The sequence below is a fragment of the Crinia signifera genome, chromosome 12 (genome assembly GCF_055691185.1).
Source record: "Crinia signifera chromosome 12, ASM5569118v1, whole genome shotgun sequence".
Classification (NCBI taxonomy): domain Eukaryota; kingdom Metazoa; phylum Chordata; class Amphibia; order Anura; family Myobatrachidae; genus Crinia; species Crinia signifera.
The window spans coordinates 2,876,593-2,897,846 of NC_139228.1; the positions used below are offsets into that span (position 1 = coordinate 2,876,593).

The following is a 21,254-nucleotide window of genomic DNA, read 5'->3' on the forward strand; positions in this document are numbered from 1 at the left end:
CTGCAGGTCACTAGAGAGGTCAGTAATGTAATAATCTGCAGGATATATCACTATGTACCTGTCAGGGGGGTAGATCGGACAGAGCGATGTTCTGCAGGTCACTAGAGAGGTCAGTAATGTAATAATCTGCAGGATATATCACTATGTACCTGTCAGGGGGGTAGATGGGACAGAGCGATGTTCTGCAGATCACTTGGGAGGTCAGTTATGCAATAATCTGCAGGATATATCACTATATACTTGTCGGGTGGGGGTAGAGATTCAGAATAAGGTCCGGGCAGGACGGGTAACGTGCAGCACGGAGCAGTACAGACAGAGGGAACAGAACCTAGCTATAGCTGCCAGCTCTGTGCAGGGCATCTCTGTGTAAGGTGGCAGAGGCTAGGTACAGACAGGATGGGCTGCACTGCACTGGTGAATGTATAAGTGGCAGCACTGAGTAGCTGCTGCAGGGTGGCAGTGAGGGTGGAGATGCTGGGAGTCAGTTACCCCCATACCTGCAGCACAGAGGAGACACGGCTCTATCCAGCTCACACGGGAGAGAGGGAAAGGAGGGGCAACACAGATCTGCAATGAATGAATGACCTCTATATCATGGGCAGACTGCAGATGTCCACCAGCAGCATCCCAGCCTAGGACACCACCACCCTCTGGGACTCCCTGGGAGATCTGCTGCTGGCACTGCCAGCCTGGGGTAGCACACGGCTGCAGACTGGTAAGTTATCTGGCTGTGATATCTTTATGCTGCAGAGTGATGGAGAATGTCACCGGTACGGGACGCACTGTGCACACCAAGTGGCTGTATAGATGTCAGGGTGACGGGGCTGTGCTGGCTGGGAGAGGGGTGGGTGCAGTAACTTGCATTGTGCATTGGATGCTGTGTGTGTGTGTGTTAGGGTTTGGGGGTTTGGATGAAGCAGCGTTCGGGTCATCTCTAGACATCTGCATTCTGCTATATCTCCTCTACATCACTGCGTCCATGCACAGCCCTTCTAGAATGCAAGCTCTTGTGAGCAGGGCCCTCCCTCCCTCCCTCTCTCGCTGCTGATCTATGTACTTGAACAGTTGGGGTCTGGTCTGTAACCGTGCTGTCTGATCCCCCGGGTACTATGTAGCCCTACTGTATGATTTCATGCACCTTAAGGAGCCCATACACGCTCCGTTTCGCTGGCTCCGTTTTGTACTATGCGATGCGTATGTGCTGCACATACTTTTTGTACTAGGTAAACATCGGATCGGATCGCAGTGCATGCACACTGCATGCACAAGGGATGCGATCCGATACGATGTGTGCTGTTTCAGCACAGAACGGATCCGTTAAACGGACCGTGTATGGGGGGCTTTAGGTTTACTTACTAAATGCAATAAAGTGCATCCTGACAAACATGTCCTGCTGGACTGCATCCTGCTAACCTGCAATGTGCCCAAGCCTTAAGTCAATGATAATTGATCTCAAATCAGGGGCTGAAACATACCAAAAAAATGATATTTTTAGCCTTGGAAATACAACATCGATGGAACTCAACCTGTAGTATACCCCTGGATGTGTAAGGGGGGTTTTATGGGGATTTGTGTACTGATGAGACATCGAAACAAAACATCAGTTACATTATGTTTTTCAACATTGGCTACAAAACATCATTTAGACCTAAACATTGGTACTCTAAAACCGATGTTAACCGATGTTTCTATCTAATTTTAATAAACGGTCTACTTAAGCAAATAATACACTAATAATTTATAAAGGTATGAAATTATAAATAATCCTTCTATTAAGTTTATCTTGGAGGCTTATAAAAATGAAGCATTAACCGCAAATCTTTATTGCAGCAATCACAGCAGCTCACAGCCTGCTACATCTCACAGCAGCTCACAGCCTGCTACATCTCACAGCAGCTCACAGCCTGCTACATCTCACAGCAGCTCACAGCCTGCTACATCTCACAGCAGCTCACAGCCTGCTACATCTCACAGCAGCTCACAGCCTGCTACATCTCACAGCAGCTCACAATCTGCTATTTTTAAATATTTGTAAGGTACTTCCTCGTCTTTGCGGCCTCCGCTTACACCAGTTACGTTAGCCGCTACGTGAATCGCGATTGTCCCCTCACGATTGCTCACCACGCTTCTGGCTCGGTGGCTCGCTCTGCTTCGCTCGCTATAACATTACTAAAGGTAATAGAGGGTGGCGTGGACCCCGAAAATAACCCTCGCGGCTCGGTATATACTATGTAAGTTCCATAGTGTAAGCGGTGACCACAAAGATGAGGAAGTAACATTTTTTACTTGATTTATACCAGTAGCAACAGGCTAATAACTTAAGTTAAACATAGAAAATAACAAAAAACTGTCCATACAATGCAACATAGAACATACTGTACATTGAGAAAAACTGGCCTTTATTTGTTGCAATATAGGAGTATACTATACAGGACCAGTAATATTCTCACTTCCTCTTTAGTTTATCTTTTTCTCTCTCTTCTCCTCTCTCAACTGAAGTCTGTATATTCACTACACACAGGCCTTATTCAGATCTGATTGCAGTACAAATTTGTTTGGAAAATGGGCAAAACCATGTGCACTGCAGGTGGGGCAGATGTAACATGTGCAAAGTGAGTTAAATTTGGTTAGGTTGTGTTGAAACTGAAATCTAAATTGCAGTGTAAAAATAATGCAGCCAGTATTTACCCTGCACAGAAACAAAATAACTCACCCAAATCTAACTCTCTCTGCACATGTTACATCTGCCCCACCTGCAGTGCACATGGTTTTGCCCATTTTCCAAACACATTTGTACAGCGATCAGATCTAAAATAAAAGCCACAGTGGGTGTTACTGTTTTGTATCTGTGTTTTAAGTTGTCTATGGATATAAAACAAGGAGTGGGCTGGCTGCCCGTAGCACTGACAGCACCACACAGTGACAGTACCACACAGTGACACACAAAAGAAAAAAACATTGAAAAATTGAGAAAAACATTAGTGGAGAAATCTAGCGATGTTGAGGAAACATTGGATCCTCAACATTGCAGGGTTAAACATCGAACATTGGAACCATAAATCCTATGTTACAGATGAAACATCATATGATTACCCATCCCTAATTTGTAGTGGTCTGGAGCCCCCTCTTGGTGAGACGGAGGAAGGAGAGTACAAAGTGCAGGTACTGCAATGACACCTTCGGCCAACAGGTGGCGATAGAGATACACATTACTGGAAAACGTATTTACCCCGACTGGATATAACCTCCTGTAATAAGGGTTAAAGAGGAATGGAGGGGGGTATCTGCTGAAGGTTCTACAAGTTTAAAGAAATGATGTTGCCCATAGCAACCAATCAGATTCTGTCTATTATTTTCTAGGATGCAATAGAGAAACGATAACCAGATAATGCCGAATGCCGCCAGCATGCTACGCCAATGAGCGGATGGCTGCCCTCATGGATTTCTGGGAGGTCGTTTAGTTTACAGCAGGTTCCCACTAGGGATGGCCATCGTTGCCTTTACCATCGATGGTTGTCATCGATGGGGAAAGTACAACTGAACATCGATGGTATATAAGTATGAAATGGATGACCATCAATGTTTTTCCATATCGATGGTCATCCATTTGCTTTGAAAGATTGGCCTCTGGGCCAATCAAGAAATGGGGCGGGGCTTCACGTGTGTCGGGGGTGGAACTATGTTCCGTGTCCCGGCCCCTAGATGAAAAAAGAAAAACGAAACAATTCAGTTAAGCCTGATATCGATGGTGGAAAACCATCTGGTTCTCCCCCATTGATGTCAAAACGATTTGACATCAGTCACAAACCATCGATGGTTTTTAAACATCGATGGTCATCCCTAGGTTATTAAGGTGACTGCCAGATGGCTGTGCCAATGTAACTTACTGATGGAACTATTACATTATGTACATTGTGCCAGGGGTGCCTACCCTCGAAAACCGGATCCCCCTCCTGGAAAGGTGGGCAACCCTCCTGGTTTCCCCCACTCTTACCCCCACAGTTCCCGGCTATCTCACCCCTGACCACGGCATTTAAATAACCGGAATGGCCGATCTCCGATGAGGGGGCGGGGCTAAAGTGGCAGAATCACATCATTTTAGCCCCTCCCCCTCGGCAGCGATCAGCAAAACGGGTCATTTTACATCATGGGGGCGTGGCTTAACGACATCACACACAAGCCCCACCCCCCGAATGGCACCCCTGGATTGTGCTACAGTGCCAACTGGTCAACCTTCACATGCCACAGGCATTAGATCCTACATGCACAGTATGACTGGTGAGTCCCTGAGCGCCCATACACGTGTGTATAGCAGCATTACATGCACATGGGCAGTATGACTGGTGAGTCCCTGAGCGCCCATACACGTATATAACAGCATTACATGCACATGGGCAGTATGACTGGTGAGTCCCTGAGCGCCCATACACGTATATAACAGCATTACATGCACAAGGGCAGTATGACTGGTGAGTCCCTGAGCGCCCATACACGTGTGTATAGCAGCATTACATGCACATGGGCAGTATGACTGGTGAGTCCCAAAGCGCCCATACACGTATATAACAGCATTACATGCACATGGGCAGTATGACTGGTGAGTCCCTGAGCGCCCATACATGTGTGTATAGCAGCATTACATGCACATGGGCAGTATGACTGGTGAGTCCCTGAGCGCCCATACACGTGTGTATAGCAGCGTTACATGCACATGGACAGTATGACTGGTGAGTCCCTGAGCGCCCATACACGTGTGTATAGCAGAATTACATGCACATGAGCAGTATGACTGGTGAGTCCCTGAGCGCCCATACATGTGTATATAACAGCATTACATGCACATGGGCAGTATGACTGGTGAGTCCCTGAGCGCCCATACACGTGTGTATAGCAGCATTACATGCACATGAGCAGTATGACTGGTGAGTCCCTGAGCGCCCATACACGTATATAACAGCATTACATGCACATGGGCAGTATGACTGGTGAGTTCCTGTGCGCCCATACACGTGTGTATATTAGCATTACATGCACATGGGCAGTATGACTGGAGAGTCCCTGAGGACCCATACACGTGTGTATAGTAGCATTACATGCACATGGGCAGTATGACTGGTGAGTCCCTGAGCGCCCATACACGTGTGTATAGCAGCATTACATGCACATGGGCAGTATGACTGGTGAGTCCCTGAGCGCCCATACACGTATATAACAGCATTACATGCACATGGGCAGTATGACTGGTGAGTCCCTGAGCGCCCATACACGTGTGTATAGCAGCATTACATGCACATGAGCAGTATGACTGGTGAGTCACTGAGCGCCCATACACGTATATAACAGCATTACATGCACATGGGCAGTATGACTGGTGAGTCCCTGAGCGCCCATACACGTATATAACAGCATTACATGCACATGGGCAGTATGACTGGTGAGTCCCTGAGCGCCCATACACGTGTGTATAGCAGCATTACATGCACATGGGCAGTATGACTGGTGAGTCCCTGAGCGCCCATACACGTATATAACAGCATTACATGCACATGGGCAGTATGACTGGTGAGTCCCTGAGCGCCCATACATGTGTGTATAGCAGCATTACATGCACATGGGCAGTATGACTGGTGAGTCCCTGAGCGCCCATACACGTGTGTATAGCAGCGTTACATGCACATGGACAGTATGACTGGTGAGTCCCTGAGCGCCCATACACGTGTGTATAGCAGCATTACATGCACATGAGCAGTATGACTGGTGAGTCCCTGAGCGCCCATACATGTGTATATAACAGCATTACATGCACATGGGCAGTATGACTGGTGAGTCCCTGTGCGCCCATACACGTGTGTATATTAGCATTACATGCACATGGGCAGTATGACTGGAGAGTCCCTGAGGACCCATACACGTGTGTATAGTAGCATTACATGCACATGAGCAGTATGACTGGAGAGTCCCTGAGTGCCCATACACGTATATAACAGCATTACATGCACATGGGCAGTATGACTGGCAAGTCCCTGAGGACCCATACACGTGTGTATAGTAGCATTACATGCACATGGGCAGTATGACTGGAGAGTCCCTGAGGACCCATACACGTGTGTATAGCAGCATTACATGCACATGGGCAGTATGACTGGCGAGTCCCTCAGCGCCCATACACGTGTGTATAGCAGCATTACATGCACATGGGCAGTATGACTGATGAGTCCCTGAGCGTCTATACACGTGTGTTAGAAGCATTACATGCACATGGGCAGTATGACTGATGAGTCCCTGAGCGCCCATACACGTGTGTATAGCAGCATTACATGCACATGGGCAGTATGACTGATGAGTCCCTGAGCGTCTATACACGTGTGGATAGCAGCATTACATGTACATGGGCGGTATGACTGATGAGTCCCTGAGCGCCCATACACGTGTGTATAGCAGCATTACATGCACATGGGCGGTATGACTGGCGAGTCCCTGAGCGCCCGTACACCTGTGTATAGCAGCATTACATGCACATGGGCGGTATGACTGATGAGTCCCTGAGCGTCCATACATGTGTGTATAGCAGCATTACATGCACATGGTCAGTATGACTGGCGAGTCCCTGAGCGCCCGTACACCTGTGTATAGCAGCATTACATGCACATGGGCAGTATGACTGGTGAGTCCCTGAGTGCCCATACACGTGTGTATAACAGCATTACATGCACATGTATGACTGGTGAGTCCCTGAGCGCCCATACACGTGTGTATAGCAGCATTACATGCACATGGGCAGTATGACTGGCGAGTCCCTGAGTGCCCATACACGTGTGTATAACAGCATTACATGCACATGTATGACTGGTGAGTCCCTGAGCGCCCATACACGTGTGTATAGCAGCATTACATGCACATGGGCAGTATGACTGGCGAGTCCCTGAGCGCCCGTACACCTGTGTATAGCAGCATTACATGCACATGGGCGGTATGACTGATGAGTCCCTGAGCGCCCATACACGTGTGTATAGCGGCATTACATACACATGGGCAGTATGACTGGTGAGTCCCTGAGCGCCCATACACGTGTGTATAGCAGCATTACATGTACATGGGCAGTATGACTGGTGAGTCCCTGAGCGCCCATACACGTGTGTATAGCGGCATTACATGCACATGGGCAGTATGACTGGCGAGTCCCTGAGCGCCCATACACGTGTGTATAGCAGCATTACATGCACATGGGCAGTATGACTGGTGAGTCCCTGAGCGCCCATACACGTGTGTATAGCAGCATTACATGCACATGGGCAGTATGACTGGTGAGTCCCTGAGCGCCCATACACGTGTGTATAGCAGCATTACATGCACATGGGCAGTATGACTGGCGAGTCCCTCAGCGCCCATACACGTGTGTATAGTAGCATTACATGCACATGGGCAGTATGACTGGTGAGTCCCTGAGCGCCCATACACGTGTGTATAGCAGCATTACATGCACATGGGCAGTATGACTGGTGAGTCCCTGAGCGCCCATACACGTGTGTATAGCAGCATTACATGCACATGGGCAGTATGACTGGTGAGTCCCTGAGCGCCCATACACGTATATAACAGCATTACATGCACATGGGCAGTATGACTGGGGAGTCCCTGAGCGCCCATACACGTGTGTATATAACAGCATTACATGCACATGGGCAGTATGACTGGTGAGTCCCTGAGCGCCCATACACGTGTGTATAGCAGCATTACATGCACATGGGCAGTATGACTGGTGAGTCCCTGAGCGCCCATACACGTATATAACAGCATTACATGCACATGGGCAGTATGACTGGTGAGTCCCTGTGCGCCCATACACGTGTGTATAGCAGCATTACATGCACATGGGCAGTATGACTGATGAGTCCCTGAGCGTCTATACACGTGTGTTAGAAGCATTACATGCACATGGGCAGTATGACTGATGAGTCCCTGAGCGCCCATACACGTGTGTATAGCAGCATTACATGCACATGGGCAGTATGACTGATGAGTCCCTGAGCGTCTATACACGTGTGGATAGCAGCATTACATGTACATGGGCGGTATGACTGATGAGTCCCTGAGCGCCCATACACGTGTGTATAGCAGCATTACATGCACATGGGCGGTATGACTGGCGAGTCCCTGAGCGCCCGTACACCTGTGTATAGCAGCATTACATGCACATGGGCGGTATGACTGATGAGTCCCTGAGCGTCCATACATGTGTGTATAGCAGCATTACATGCACATGGTCAGTATGACTGGCGAGTCCCTGAGCGCCCGTACACCTGTGTATAGCAGCATTACATGCACATGGGCAGTATGACTGGTGAGTCCCTGAGTGCCCATACACGTGTGTATAACAGCATTACATGCACATGTATGACTGGTGAGTCCCTGAGCGCCCATACACGTGTGTATAGCAGCATTACATGCACATGGGCAGTATGACTGGCGAGTCCCTGAGTGCCCATACACGTGTGTATAACAGCATTACATGCACATGTATGACTGGTGAGTCCCTGAGCGCCCATACACGTGTGTATAGCAGCATTACATGCACATGGGCAGTATGACTGGCGAGTCCCTGAGCGCCCGTACACCTGTGTATAGCAGCATTACATGCACATGGGCGGTATGACTGATGAGTCCCTGAGCGCCCATACACGTGTGTATAGCGGCATTACATACACATGGGCAGTATGACTGGTGAGTCCCTGAGCGCCCATACACGTGTGTATAGCAGCATTACATGTACATGGGCAGTATGACTGGTGAGTCCCTGAGCGCCCATACACGTGTGTATAGCGGCATTACATGCACATGGGCAGTATGACTGGCGAGTCCCTGAGCGCCCATACACGTGTGTATAGCAGCATTACATGCACATGGGCAGTATGACTGGTGAGTCCCTGAGCGCCCATACACGTGTGTATAGCAGCATTACATGCACATGGGCAGTATGACTGGTGAGTCCCTGAGCGCCCATACACGTGTGTATAGCAGCATTACATGCACATGGGCAGTATGACTGGCGAGTCCCTCAGCGCCCATACACGTGTGTATAGTAGCATTACATGCACATGGGCAGTATGACTGGTGAGTCCCTGAGCGCCCATACACGTGTGTATAGCAGCATTACATGCACATGGGCAGTATGACTGGTGAGTCCCTGAGCGCCCATACACGTGTGTATAGCAGCATTACATGCACATGGGCAGTATGACTGGCGAGTCCCTCAGCGCCCATACACGTGTGTATAGCGGCATTACATGCACATGGGCAGTATGACTGGCGAGTCCCTGAGCGCCCATACACGTGTGTATAGCAGCATTACATGCACATGGGCAGTATGACTGGTGAGTCCCTGAGCGCCCATACACGTGTGTATAGCAGCATTACATGCACATGGGCAGTATGACTGGTGAGTCCCTGAGCGCCCATACACGTGTGTATAGCAGCATTACATGCACATGGGCAGTATGACTGGCGAGTCCCTCAGCGCCCATACACGTGTGTATAGTAGCATTACATGCACATGGGCAGTATGACTGGTGAGTCCCTGAGCGCCCATACACGTGTGTATAGCAGCATTACATGTACATGGGCAGTATGACTGGTGAGTCCCTGAGCATCCATACACGTGTGTATAGCAGCATTACATGTACATGGGCAGTATGACTGGTGAGTCCCTGAGTGCCCATACACGGGTGTATAGCAGCATTACATGCACATGGGCAGTATGACTGGTGAGTCCCTGTGCACCCATACACGTGTGTTATCAGCGTTACATGGGGAGCTACATGTATATTAGCAAGAGGCACACATACACTGCATGGGGCACACATACGCTACATGGGGCAAACATACGCTACATGGGGCACACATACACTGCATGGGACACACATACGCTACATGGGGCTCACATACGCTACATGGGGCACACAAACGCTACATGAGGCACACATACGCTACATGGGGCACACATACGCTGCATGGGGCACACATACGCTACATGGGGCACACATACGCTGCATGGGGCACACATACGCTGCATGGGGCACACATACGCTGCATGGGGCACACATACGCTGCATGGGGCACACATACGCTACATGGGGCACACATACGCTACATGGGGCACATGCGCTACAAGGGGCACACATACGCTGAATCAGTAGATTCTGATTGGTTGCCCCTAGCAACATCCCACATTAATTAGACGTTTTAGTAATTTCCCCCATGGTATCTGCAGGGTAAATGCTGGCTGCCGGGTTCCTAAGCGCGGCAGGGCATGCTGGGATCTGTAGTGTCTCAGCGGCTGGAGGGCCACCCTTGCTCTAGGACAGGTATCCGGAAGCCACAGTAAACAATCCAGGTGTTAAGGATAGCCAGATCTAAGCTGTGCGACGTAATCAGTTACTTAGATGGAAGCATCTGTACATAAGCCTGGATCACACTCTCCTATGTGCTACCCTCCTGGAATGGCAGTAACGCTGCTGGGAGTCCTCTATTTTCCTGGGGTCCCCCCCACACACCCCTTCGGCCGCCCACAACACAGTACAATAAGGCAGTCCCAGCGGGACCTGATGATGTGATTTGTCATCGTAGCCCCACCCACTATGCTGTGCCTGGTTTTCAGCATTGTCTGGTGGGGGCGGAGTCATGATGATGATGATGCGGTTGTGGAGCCACGACCCCAGTCAACCAACCTTCTTGCATGGCCACTCCCCTAACTGTCTGCCGCTGGCTGGGCTGTTACTCTAGGCTGTAACACTTTAGACCAGTGGTCTCCAACCCTTTTCAGGGCGTGAGCTACTCAAGACAAAATAAACCGCCTGAAGAGCTACAATAAATAAATAAATAAAATTTGCATACCAATTGAAAAATGCCCTTTACACATTATGCCACACACTGTAATGCCCCTGACACATTATGCCACATACCGCAATGCCCCAGACACAATATGCCACACACTGCAATGTCAAATATGGGGGGGGGGGGGGGGGGTTCTTAGGATGCACACCCAAGATACATGAGGTGCTATCATGCTGGGACTTGTAGTTCTGCAAAGAAAAACACATGGTGCAGATGCACACTCCATATTATTAATCAATAATAGAGGCTCTTGGTATATTAATTGGCCAAGAAATATTTGCCCACCAACCAGCTTCACGGTTGCCACCGTGAAGCTGGTTGGTGGGCAAATATTTCTTGGCCAATTAATATACCAAGAGCCTCTATTATTGATTAATAATATGTAGTGTGCATCTGCACCATGTGTTTTTCTTAGCATGTCCAATATGCTGCAAACATACCTCCCAACACTGGAGGCAAAGGAGAAGGGACATCCGAAATTAGGCGTCATGACATAGTATCGTGGTACTCCTGCGAGGCCACATCCCCCATTTGATCCACTATGGGGGCATGGCCAGCGCTCTGAGAGCTGCTGGCCATGCTCCCAGCCTCTCTGAATAGACACGGTGCCATATATACCATGCCACCAGCAGTGCCAGTTACACAATGCTCCCAATACCCGCAGTGATGCCATAAACACAATGCCCCCCAGCAGTGCCAGTTACACAATGCCCCCAATACCCGCAGGGATGCCATAAACACAATGCCCCCCAGCAGTGCCAGATAAACAATGCCTGCCCGATTGTGGTGCCATTCTAAATAAATACTCTGCCTGTACTGTGGCAAAAAAAAGCAACATGGGGTGCCACCAATGAAAATGGGGGTGTGCCCCCACAATAGTGCAGTGCCAGACACACACATGCCCCCAATAGTGCAGTGCCAGACACACACATGCCCCCAATAGTGCAGAGCCAGACACACACATGCCCCCAAAAGTGCAGTGCCAGATACACAAATGCCCCCAATAGTGCAGAGCCAGACACACACGCCCTCAAAAGTGCAGTGCCAGATACACAAATGCCCCCAATAGTGCAGTGCCAGTTACACATATGCCGCCAAAAGTGTAGTGCCAGATACACAAATGCCCCCAATAGTGCAGTGCCAGATACACATATGCCCCCAATAGTGCAGTGCCAGTTACACATATGCCCCCAATAGTGCAGTGCCAGATACACAAATGCCCCCAATAGTGCAGTGCCAGTTACACATACGCCCCCAATAGTGCAGTGCCAGATACACATACGCCCCCAATAGTGCAGTGCCAGACACACATACGCCCCCAATAGTGCCGTGCCAGACACACATATGCCCCCCAATAGTGCCGTGCCAGACACACATATGCCCCCAAAAGTGCCAGACACACATATGCCCCCCAATAGTGCCGTGCCAGACACACATATGCCCCCAAAAGTGCCAGACACACATATGCCCCCCAATAGTGCAGTGCCAGACACACAAATGCCCCCAATAGTGCAGTGCCAGATACACAAATGCCCCCAAAAGTGCCAGACACACATGTCCTCAATAGTGCCAGAACTCATATGTTCCCACGGTGCCAGATATGCCCCCACGGTGCCAAGTATGCCCCCGCGGTGCACCAGACACGCCCCTGCGGTGCTCCAGACACGCCCTTCCTGTGCACCAGACACGTCCCCACTGTGCACCAGACACGTCCCCACTGTGCACCAGACACGCCCTCACTGTGCACCAGACACGCCCCCACTGTGCACCAGACACGCCCCCACTGTGCACCAGACACGCCCGCACTGTGCACCAGACACGCCCGCACTGTGCACCAGACACGCCCCCACTGTGCACCAGACACGCCCTCACTGTGCACCAGACACGCCCCCACTGTGCACCAGACACGCCCCCACTGTGCACCAGACACGCCCCCACTGTGCACCAGACACGCCCCCACTGTGCACCAGACACGCCCCCACTGTGCACCAGACACGCCCTCACTGTGCACCAGACACGCCCCCACTGTGCACCAGACACGCCCTCACTGTGCACCAGACACGCCCTCACTGTGCACCAGACACGCCCTCACTGTGCACCAGACACGCCCTCACTGTGCACCAGACACGCCCCCACTGTGCACCAGACACGCCCCCACTGTGCACCAGACACGCCCCCACTGTGCACCAGACACGCCCTCACTGTGCACCAGACACGCCCCACTGTGCACCAGACACGCCCCCACTGTGCACCAGACACGCCCCCACTGTGCACCAGACACGCCCTCACTGTGCACCAGACACGCCCCACTGTGCACCAGACACGCCCCCACTGTGCACCAGACACGCCCCACTGTGCACCAGACACGCCCCCACTGTGCACCAGACACGCCCCCACTGTGCACCAGACACGCCCCCACTGTGCCAGTAGCAGCAGCACAATGAACTCTCACCTCATAACTTAGAAGGGAAGCGGGGTACTTATGTAATATCTGGGCTCCCGTTTTTCTTATGAGACCGCGTCCCCTCGCTGCGCTCGCCACGCTTCGGGCACGGTGGCTCGCTGCGCTCGCCACACTATATAAAATCAACTCCATGCCTAGTTGGATAGTGGGGGTATGAAAAAATGGGGTGCATTTAACATGGGAGTCCAGATAATACATAAGTACCGGAAGCGGGCAGCAGAGGCGGGCAATGGAGGGAGGGCGGAACGGGCAGGCAGGCGGGCTGCAGTGGTCGAGCCACCCACATCACTGCCGTGAGCTACTGGTAGCTCGCAAGCGGCAGTTTGGTGACCACCGCTTTAGTCGATGGGAAAATATACAATGCCCCATCATCCACCGCATTGTGCACTGTGTACAGGCGGAGCGATGTATCATACCATCAGTCGTACCATCGGCTGACGTGTGCCATGTGGACAGAGGTTGGGGAACACGGCTGTACATACTGTTCCTCACAAGCCCCAACCTGCCCTGGTTAGCAAAGATCCCCGATACTGATCCCCTGCTGGGGCGAGTCGGGGTCCTGCCCAAAGCCCAGTATGTGATAACATTTGTTTCTTTTCCAGCTTTGCACCGTGCGATCTGCAGAAACGGAGGCATCCACCGGGAATAGATGTGATCCAAGAGCAGATGGTGGTGCAGGCAATGCACATCCTGTCTATAACGGGACATTACACCGAATAATTGGAAATAATGTCCAAGATAAGAGATAGGATGGAGCCTGGGAGACTGCCCGACCTGCCTGAGGAGATGACAAACACACCAGGACTACAGGATCGGAGCTGACAGGTGCTGAGTGGCGACAAATAGCGTAGTCTGTTATGTTGTAGAGATGATCCTTGTGCATGCCAGTCAGTAAGGACAGAAAATGTATATCTTATCATCATGGTGGACGTCCTCTGCCAAGGTCCAGCATCACACTGCGCTCTAAGTCCTCTCAGCGAGGAGACCTCGGCATCAGACTATGGTGTGGAGCTGCCACTCACAATGCTTCTACCCCCCGATGAGCTGGATGTACACATTTGGTCATTGGTAAGGTCCCATCCGAGGAAACCAAGATGAACATGAGTGACCAAGGACTCTGCGTATTCAGAAACCTAAACCTCAGCTGCGTCCATGCCAATGACCCGGAAAAACCGTACGGACCTAACATAACTCAGGTCAATGAAGACCACTTTGTGCTGCCCACCTTCTCAACGGCCGCAAAGCTGCGGGTGGCCATCACCTGCGTCCTCTTCATCTCCTCCGCCTGCTTCAACTTGGTCACATTGTGGACGATCACTCACAAATACAGGAAGAAGTCACATATCCGCATCCTCATCATCAACCTAGTGATGGCAGACCTGCTCATCACTTTTGTGGTGATGCCGCTGGACGCGGTATGGAATGTCACCATCCAGTGGTACGCTGGTGACGTGGCCTGCCGGATCCTGATGTTCCTCAAGCTGGTGGCCATGTACTCTTCTGCCTTTGTCACCGTGGTGATTAGCCTTGACCGCCACTCCGCCATCCTAAACCCACTGGGGATAGGAGATGCAAAGAAGAAGAACAAGTTTATGCTGTCCGTGGCCTGGACTCTGAGCCTTCTGCTGGCAGCCCCACAGGTAGGTTCTGATGACTACCCTTCATGTAGATTCTGCTCGCAGCCCCACAGGTAGGTTCTGATGACTACCCTTCATGTAGATTCTGCTCGCAGCCCCACAGGTAGGTTCTGATGACTACCCTTCATGTAGATTCTGCTCGCAGCCCCACAGGTAGGTTCTGATGACTACCCTTCATGTAGATTCTGCTCGCAGCCCCACAGGTAGGTTCTGATGACTACCCTTCATGTAGATTCTGCTCACAGCCCCACAAGTAGGTTCTGCTGGCACCCCCACAGGCAGGTTCTGCTGGCACCCCCACAGGCAGGTTCTGCTGGCACCCCCACAGGTAGGTACTGCTGGCAGCCCCACAAGTAGGTTCTCCTGGCCGCCCCACAAGTAGGTTCTCCTGGCCGCCCCACAGGTAGGTTCTGCTGGCACCCCCACAGGTAGGTTCTGCTGGCCGCCCCACATGTAGATTCTGCTGGCAGCCCCACAAGTAGGTTCTCCTGGCCGCCCCACAGGTAGGTTCTGCTGGCACCCCCACAGGTTAGGTACTGCTGGCAGCCCCACAGGTAGATTCTGCTGGCAGCCCCACAGGTAGGTTCTGCTGGCCGCCCCACAGCTAGGTTCTGCTGGTTGCCCCACATGTAGGTTCTGCTGGTTGCCCCACAGGTAGGCTGCTCAAGGTCTGAGGCGGTACTGAGCTGCCCAGTCATTCCTTTGTGCAATATATTAGTAAAAAAGAATTGGTTCCTGTAATTGCGATGGGTGTGGTCCACTGAAAATAGGTCAACACATAAAAAAGGTAACATGAGTTATTCAGTTTGCTTATATCCATAACGACACCGGAGCATGTGGACCCCAAATAGTTTAGCGCGTACCCTCACATGGCTCGCTTAGCTCCCCAGGTTCCTCGCTCCACTTCCGCTGCACTTTACCGCTCCCAATCGGAGTCAGCGTGGATGATAAAGAATAAAAAAGTCCAAAAGCGTGAAAAATTAATGTCAACCTTTTTATGTGTCGACCATTGCCAACCATAAGTATTCCTATGTCGACCATATGTTGTCAACCTATTGACGATCGACCACCTGTATCCCAGTTCCACCTAAACCCTGACTGTCCTCCCCTCCGCAGCTCTTTGTGTTCCACGCGGTGAGCAGATCGCAGCCGGTGCACTTTGTCCAGTGCGCCACGGTGGGCAGCTTCCAGGAGCACTGGCAGGAGACCCTGTACAACATGTTCACCTTCTGCTTCCTCTTCCTGCTGCCTCTCCTCATCATGCTCTTCTGCTACACCTGCATCCTCATCGAGATCTCCCGCAAGATGAAGAAGGCCTGCGGTGAGTGTCAACAAGGTCTAGGACGACCACTATCGGTCGACAGTGACTGGGTTGACACCTAAGAATGGACAACGTACCTTAGATTGGCGATGACAGATTGACACAAGCTTAAGACTGATATAGTCGACACAAGTTTTCCATGGTTTTTTTTTTATTTAGACTGATTTGGTTCACACTCTACTATCCAAGTGTCGACCTTCTATCACTGTTGACATAGTATTTTGACCGTAACCCTCTGGGAGTGTGGTCCACTAGGTGTGCGTCACTGCATGCATGCCGATTTCTTAGCCCGTGCGCAGCTCCATCGGCAGACTCAATAAAGGAACTTAATTTATCAAATTAATTTATTATGCCATATAAAGGGGAGACGTGGAGTTGTTGCCCACGGCAACCACATTCTAGACAGCTAGGGTCTGATTAGTTGTCACAAGCAGCCACTCCCCTTTTTCTCTGTAGATGGTTGGATACACCTCCCCCCTGAGGCTGCTGTCAAGGCTCCTGGGCATTGCCGGGGTTACACATGTTCTTAGGTTACAGTAAAACTTCAAAATTCTATCACCGTATATGACAATGAAAAGTTCAGAAGCGGAGATCTATAAATCGCAGAATGGGCTCTCAGGGGCCCAGTCTGTGCTTATATCTGTTTGGGACAGTTCTAGACTTTAACCGGTACTTGTTTCCTAGCATGGCCACACCGATTTACATCGGGGTGGTCGTGTCGGAAAAATCGGGTCGATCGCATCGCATGCGATTTGGTCGCATGCGATGCGATCGACGCGACCGACCGATTTTGGACCCGATTTTTTTTTTTTAATGAAATGTAAATGGGGTCCCTGGGACCCGATTTTACATTGGATTCAATGTAAAATATTCCCAACCCCCCCAAATGTCACGGCGTACACCCCACCTCACGATAGACGCCAACCCGAAGCGTGGCGAGCGCAGCGAGCCCGCGAGGGGCGGCGGTGCGCGTCCTCCGACCTTTTCATACCCCCACTATCCACGTCGGCGTGGAGTTGAGAATAGAATAGTGTGGCGAGCGCAGCGAGCCACCGAGCCCGAAGCGTGGCGAGCGCAGCGAGCCCCGCGAGGGGACGCGTATACCTGTGAAGTTATACGCGTGCGCTCGCCACGCTTCGGGCGTGCGCTCGCCACACTATTCTATTCTCAACTCCACGCCGACGTGGATAGTAGGGGTATGAAAAGGTCGGAGGACGCGAACCGCCGCCCCTCGCGTTTGGCGTTTAAAATGTGGGGGCATGACGGGGCCATATACAATGAGAAATGGCCCATATTGGCCCCTTTCCCATTGATTACTATGTGAAGATGGACTTAATCAAGTCCATCTTATCTTGTACCATTATAATGGCACAAGACCGACACGACCGACGCGATTTCAATGTTAAAAATATTTTAACATTGAAGCCTATGGAGAAATCGGGTCCATCGCGTCGCGTCATGTGCCTTAAAGTTAACCGACGCGATGGACCCGATGGACGCGATTTCTCCATAGGCTTCAATGTTAAAATATTTTTAACATTGAAGCCTATGGAGAATCGGGTCCATCGCGTCGGTCGCGTCGTGTGCCTTATTAAAGGCACACGACCGACGCGATGGACCCGATTTTCCATTTGCCGGTAAAATGGACCTGATTTGAAAGAAAATCGGGTCCATCGTGGGCATCGTGTGCCTTAAAGTTAAGGCACACGACCAAGAAGATTGTGGCCGTGCTAGGAAACAAGTACCCTTTAACCTTTGTCGGTCTATATAACTATACCACAATCTGGAAAAATATATATATTTTAGGGGTCATTAAAGGTAAAATATAAAGTTTTTACTTACCAGCCCAGTGGATTAAACAATCTGATCGCTTACTACGGTCTTGTAGAGGTAAAAAAAACCAGATATTGCAGTTTGTTGAGCTGCTGTGACATCATTGTCCCTGTGGTGGAAGCTGACATTACACGCAGTATATTAGTGCAGAGCATGCCATAGAAGACTAACTCACATTGGGCCTAATTCTTGTTCACTCTTAAATTCCTTCTCAAATGGACAAAGCCATGTGCACTGCAGGTGGGGCAGATGTAACATGTGCAGAGCGAACTAGATTTGGGTGGGTTTTTCTTCAAAGTGAGATCTACAGTATATTGCAGTGTAAAAATAATGCAGCCAGTATTTACCCTGCACAGAAACAAAATAACTCACCCAAATCTAATTATCTCTGCACATGTTACATCTGCCCCACCTGCAGTGCACATGGTTTTGTCCATTTGAGAAGGATTTTGCCTCTAGAATAACGCCCATTGTGCCTGCCCAGTTAAGACAACCACCTCCCTTCTAATATGGCTACAGACTGCAGGTGCCAAAGGGCTTGTGGGGGCCATATTTTTAGAATCATTAGGAAAAATAAAACAGTTTCCTACCCTCCAGCGATCAGATCTGAATAACCCCCAATGTTCAGAGTTTAAGATGCTTGATAATTTGAGCGATATCGTTAGGGATAATTGCTCATGGAGTAACCGTATAGCGTGTACCCAGCGTAAGTGCAGTACAGCCTTTGCATTACATGATAGACTTTGGACTTAGCTGCCATTTAAGGGACTCATTAGAGACTCTCCGGCCAAAGGAAAGATCAGTTTAGTGTTCTGTAGCGATATTGCGCTAGATTCCACAGATGTCCGTCTTCATTCTGTGCTCTTCTTCCCAGGTTCTTCTACAGAAATAAACCTCCGACGCTCCTACAACAACATTCCGCGAGCACGGATGAGAACTTTCAAGATGTCTTTAGTGATCGTGTTGACGTTCATCGTGTGCTGGACACCATACTACCTCCTAGGAATCTGGTACTGGTTCTCCCCAGAGATGCTGACCCGGCAAAAGGTCCCGCCCTCGCTGAGCCACATACTCTTCCTTTTTGGCCTTTTCAACACATGCCTGGATCCCATCATCTACGGCCTCTTCACCATCCACTTCAGTCGGGAGGTCAGACGGGTATGCCGTTGCAATGCCCAGGGAAAAGACAGCGACGCGACTTCTTTGGGCACCGGCTCCTTCCGGACCTCCACCGCTGCGGTGTCCTTGAAGAGGTCCAACGGGATTTCCAGAGGCTCCTGCAAACTTGACCTCGAAGTCACCGGGGTTGGCCTCCATTCAGGGAAATGCGACCATCGCAAGAGGAAAGTTGCAGAGAGTTTCATGTGAGGTCCCATCGCGGTTGGTCAGGGTTTGCGGTCGCTGCAGGGCACCGATGGAAGGCTTGCCGATCCCACTGCCGGTAGATATTCCAAACGCACACAGAGGTGACCGGGCAGGAGCACCACCCATCGCTGCATTGCACACAATCCCCTTGTGATGTCACAATATGCCTTAGTCCTCATACAAGATGACCTATCACATTTCATTTCAAATATATGGTTTCCAGTTTTGGTGGCCATAGATGGTTCTACCATGTATGATGATTTTTACCCCCATCATCGATGAGTTCTGCACATGCACAGAACGGAAAAATGATCCGTTACCAATGTATGCCAACTTACCATCGGTCATGGATCGCTAAGACACTATCATTGGTTGATGTCCATCCCTAGCTTCAACCAAACATCTGGTGGCAAAACCGGCACGAAGTCCAGTGGTGGAACCACTGGGAGATCCCTACAAGCAGAGTGTTATGGGCCTATATTCTAGAGATGTGCCGGCTCTGATCTACTCTGATTTCAAAGCAGGATCTTATTGGCTATCCCAAATCACATGACAGATGTTGACAGTTAATAGCCAATAAGATCCTGCATAGAAATCAGAGTAGATCCGAGCCTGCACATCTCTACTATATTCACTTGTATTTTTCAGTAAATGTTCAGTAAAAGTCTTTAGTACAGATTGTTCTGCAACATCGGAGTCAATCTTCTGTGTATTTGTTTATCTGCATAAGCCTCAACGATGGTGTCCACTCAAACCTCACAAATAGACCCCCAGCAGGACAGAACCATGTAATGGCCAAATAGACGGATCTGGTGGCCGCTCACGACGTACAGGAGTGGCCTGGGCATTCTGCAAACCACATACCTGTAATACCTTTGGGATAATAACCACTGCTTCTTATGGCATATAGTCTTTTTGTGGGGGAGACTACCACAGTATTCCGCTCAGCGTGCACAAAGTGGATCCAGAAGCAAGTAACTGTTTCTGGGACACAACATGCTAACATACAAATATTAGATTGTTTCTGTGCAAGGTAAATACTGGCTGCTTTTGAATGCAGCCCTCACACGTTAAACAGCTTTATTCTTACACTGCTATTCAGATTTCAGTCGGACATCCCACATCCAAACTGAGCGTAGGGTACACACTAGAATGGCGAATCCATCGACTTATCGGACGATTGATAATCGTTATCACATTAACCAGTTGCTGTTCCGATGTCATACCTTGTTAGATGCTTACATGTCCCCAGCGGTCTCTGCAGGAAGTGTACGGTACACACAGCGCGATGCGACGATATATCTACACAGCCGATATAGGTCTGTGAGCAACGCCATTTAGACATGTCGCCAGTGTACACCCTCTGTATATACACATCAGCCAGCTTCTACCAAACGTACCTCTCTGAACAGGTTGCATCTGCCCCACCTGCAGTGCAGCATTGTGCTACCCAGGGGCACAGATTAATTTGTGCTTGACATTACAGACTCAGGCTCTCAGTGTTTGGGGAATTAACTAGGAGACGCCACAGAAAATACTGAGCTAGCTTCCCATTAGCAGAACACAACACAGACAGCGTCGACCTTGAGCACACAGTGACCCCCCCCCCCCCCAGCACCCGAGGAGAGAACAGCCCCTCCCGCCCGCTGCTGAGCCGTGTGTATTCCAGTAAGCCGCTGGCTCATCCCCTGCTATTCCCAAATGCAGCTCTAAACACTCAGCGCCCCAGGCCTAATTACCTGCT

General features: G+C 50.3%; 2 protein-coding genes across 3 annotated transcripts in view; one reads left to right on the forward strand and one right to left on the reverse strand.

The window, feature by feature from the left end:
* LOC146050533 (uncharacterized) overlaps positions 1–21,254 on the reverse strand; it is a 77,202-nt gene that overhangs the window by 46,925 nt on the left and 9,023 nt on the right. The window contains exon 2 of one of the 2 annotated variants that reach the window (XM_083167583.1): positions 18,154–18,266. The exons of the other annotated variant lie outside the window; for it this stretch is intronic. The gene's annotated coding sequence lies outside the window, so the exon portion shown is untranslated. Of the gene's footprint in view, positions 1–18,153; positions 18,267–21,254 lie in introns of those variants that run through there. 2 annotated transcript variants of the gene reach the window in all.
* LOC146050532 (gonadotropin-releasing hormone II receptor-like) lies at positions 342–21,110 on the forward strand. Its single transcript, XM_083167582.1, has 4 exons — positions 342–715; positions 13,957–14,994; positions 16,108–16,312; positions 19,020–21,110. Exons 2-4 carry the CDS (start codon positions 14,449–14,451, stop codon positions 19,511–19,513), a joined length of 1,245 nt encoding a protein of 414 aa, XP_083023708.1. The 5' UTR covers positions 342–715; positions 13,957–14,448; the 3' UTR covers positions 19,514–21,110.

Coding starts and splice junctions, on each gene's coding strand:
- LOC146050532 (XM_083167582.1), top strand. CDS start 14,449: ATGAACATGAGTGACCAAGGACTCTGCGTATTCAGAAACCTAAACCTC. Junction 14,995..16,107: donor TTCTGCTGGCAGCCCCACAG/GTAGGTTCTGAT, acceptor TCCCCTCCGCAG/CTCTTTGTGTTCCACGCGGT. Junction 16,313..19,019: donor CAAGATGAAGAAGGCCTGCG/GTGAGTGTCAAC, acceptor TCTTCTTCCCAG/GTTCTTCTACAGAAATAAAC.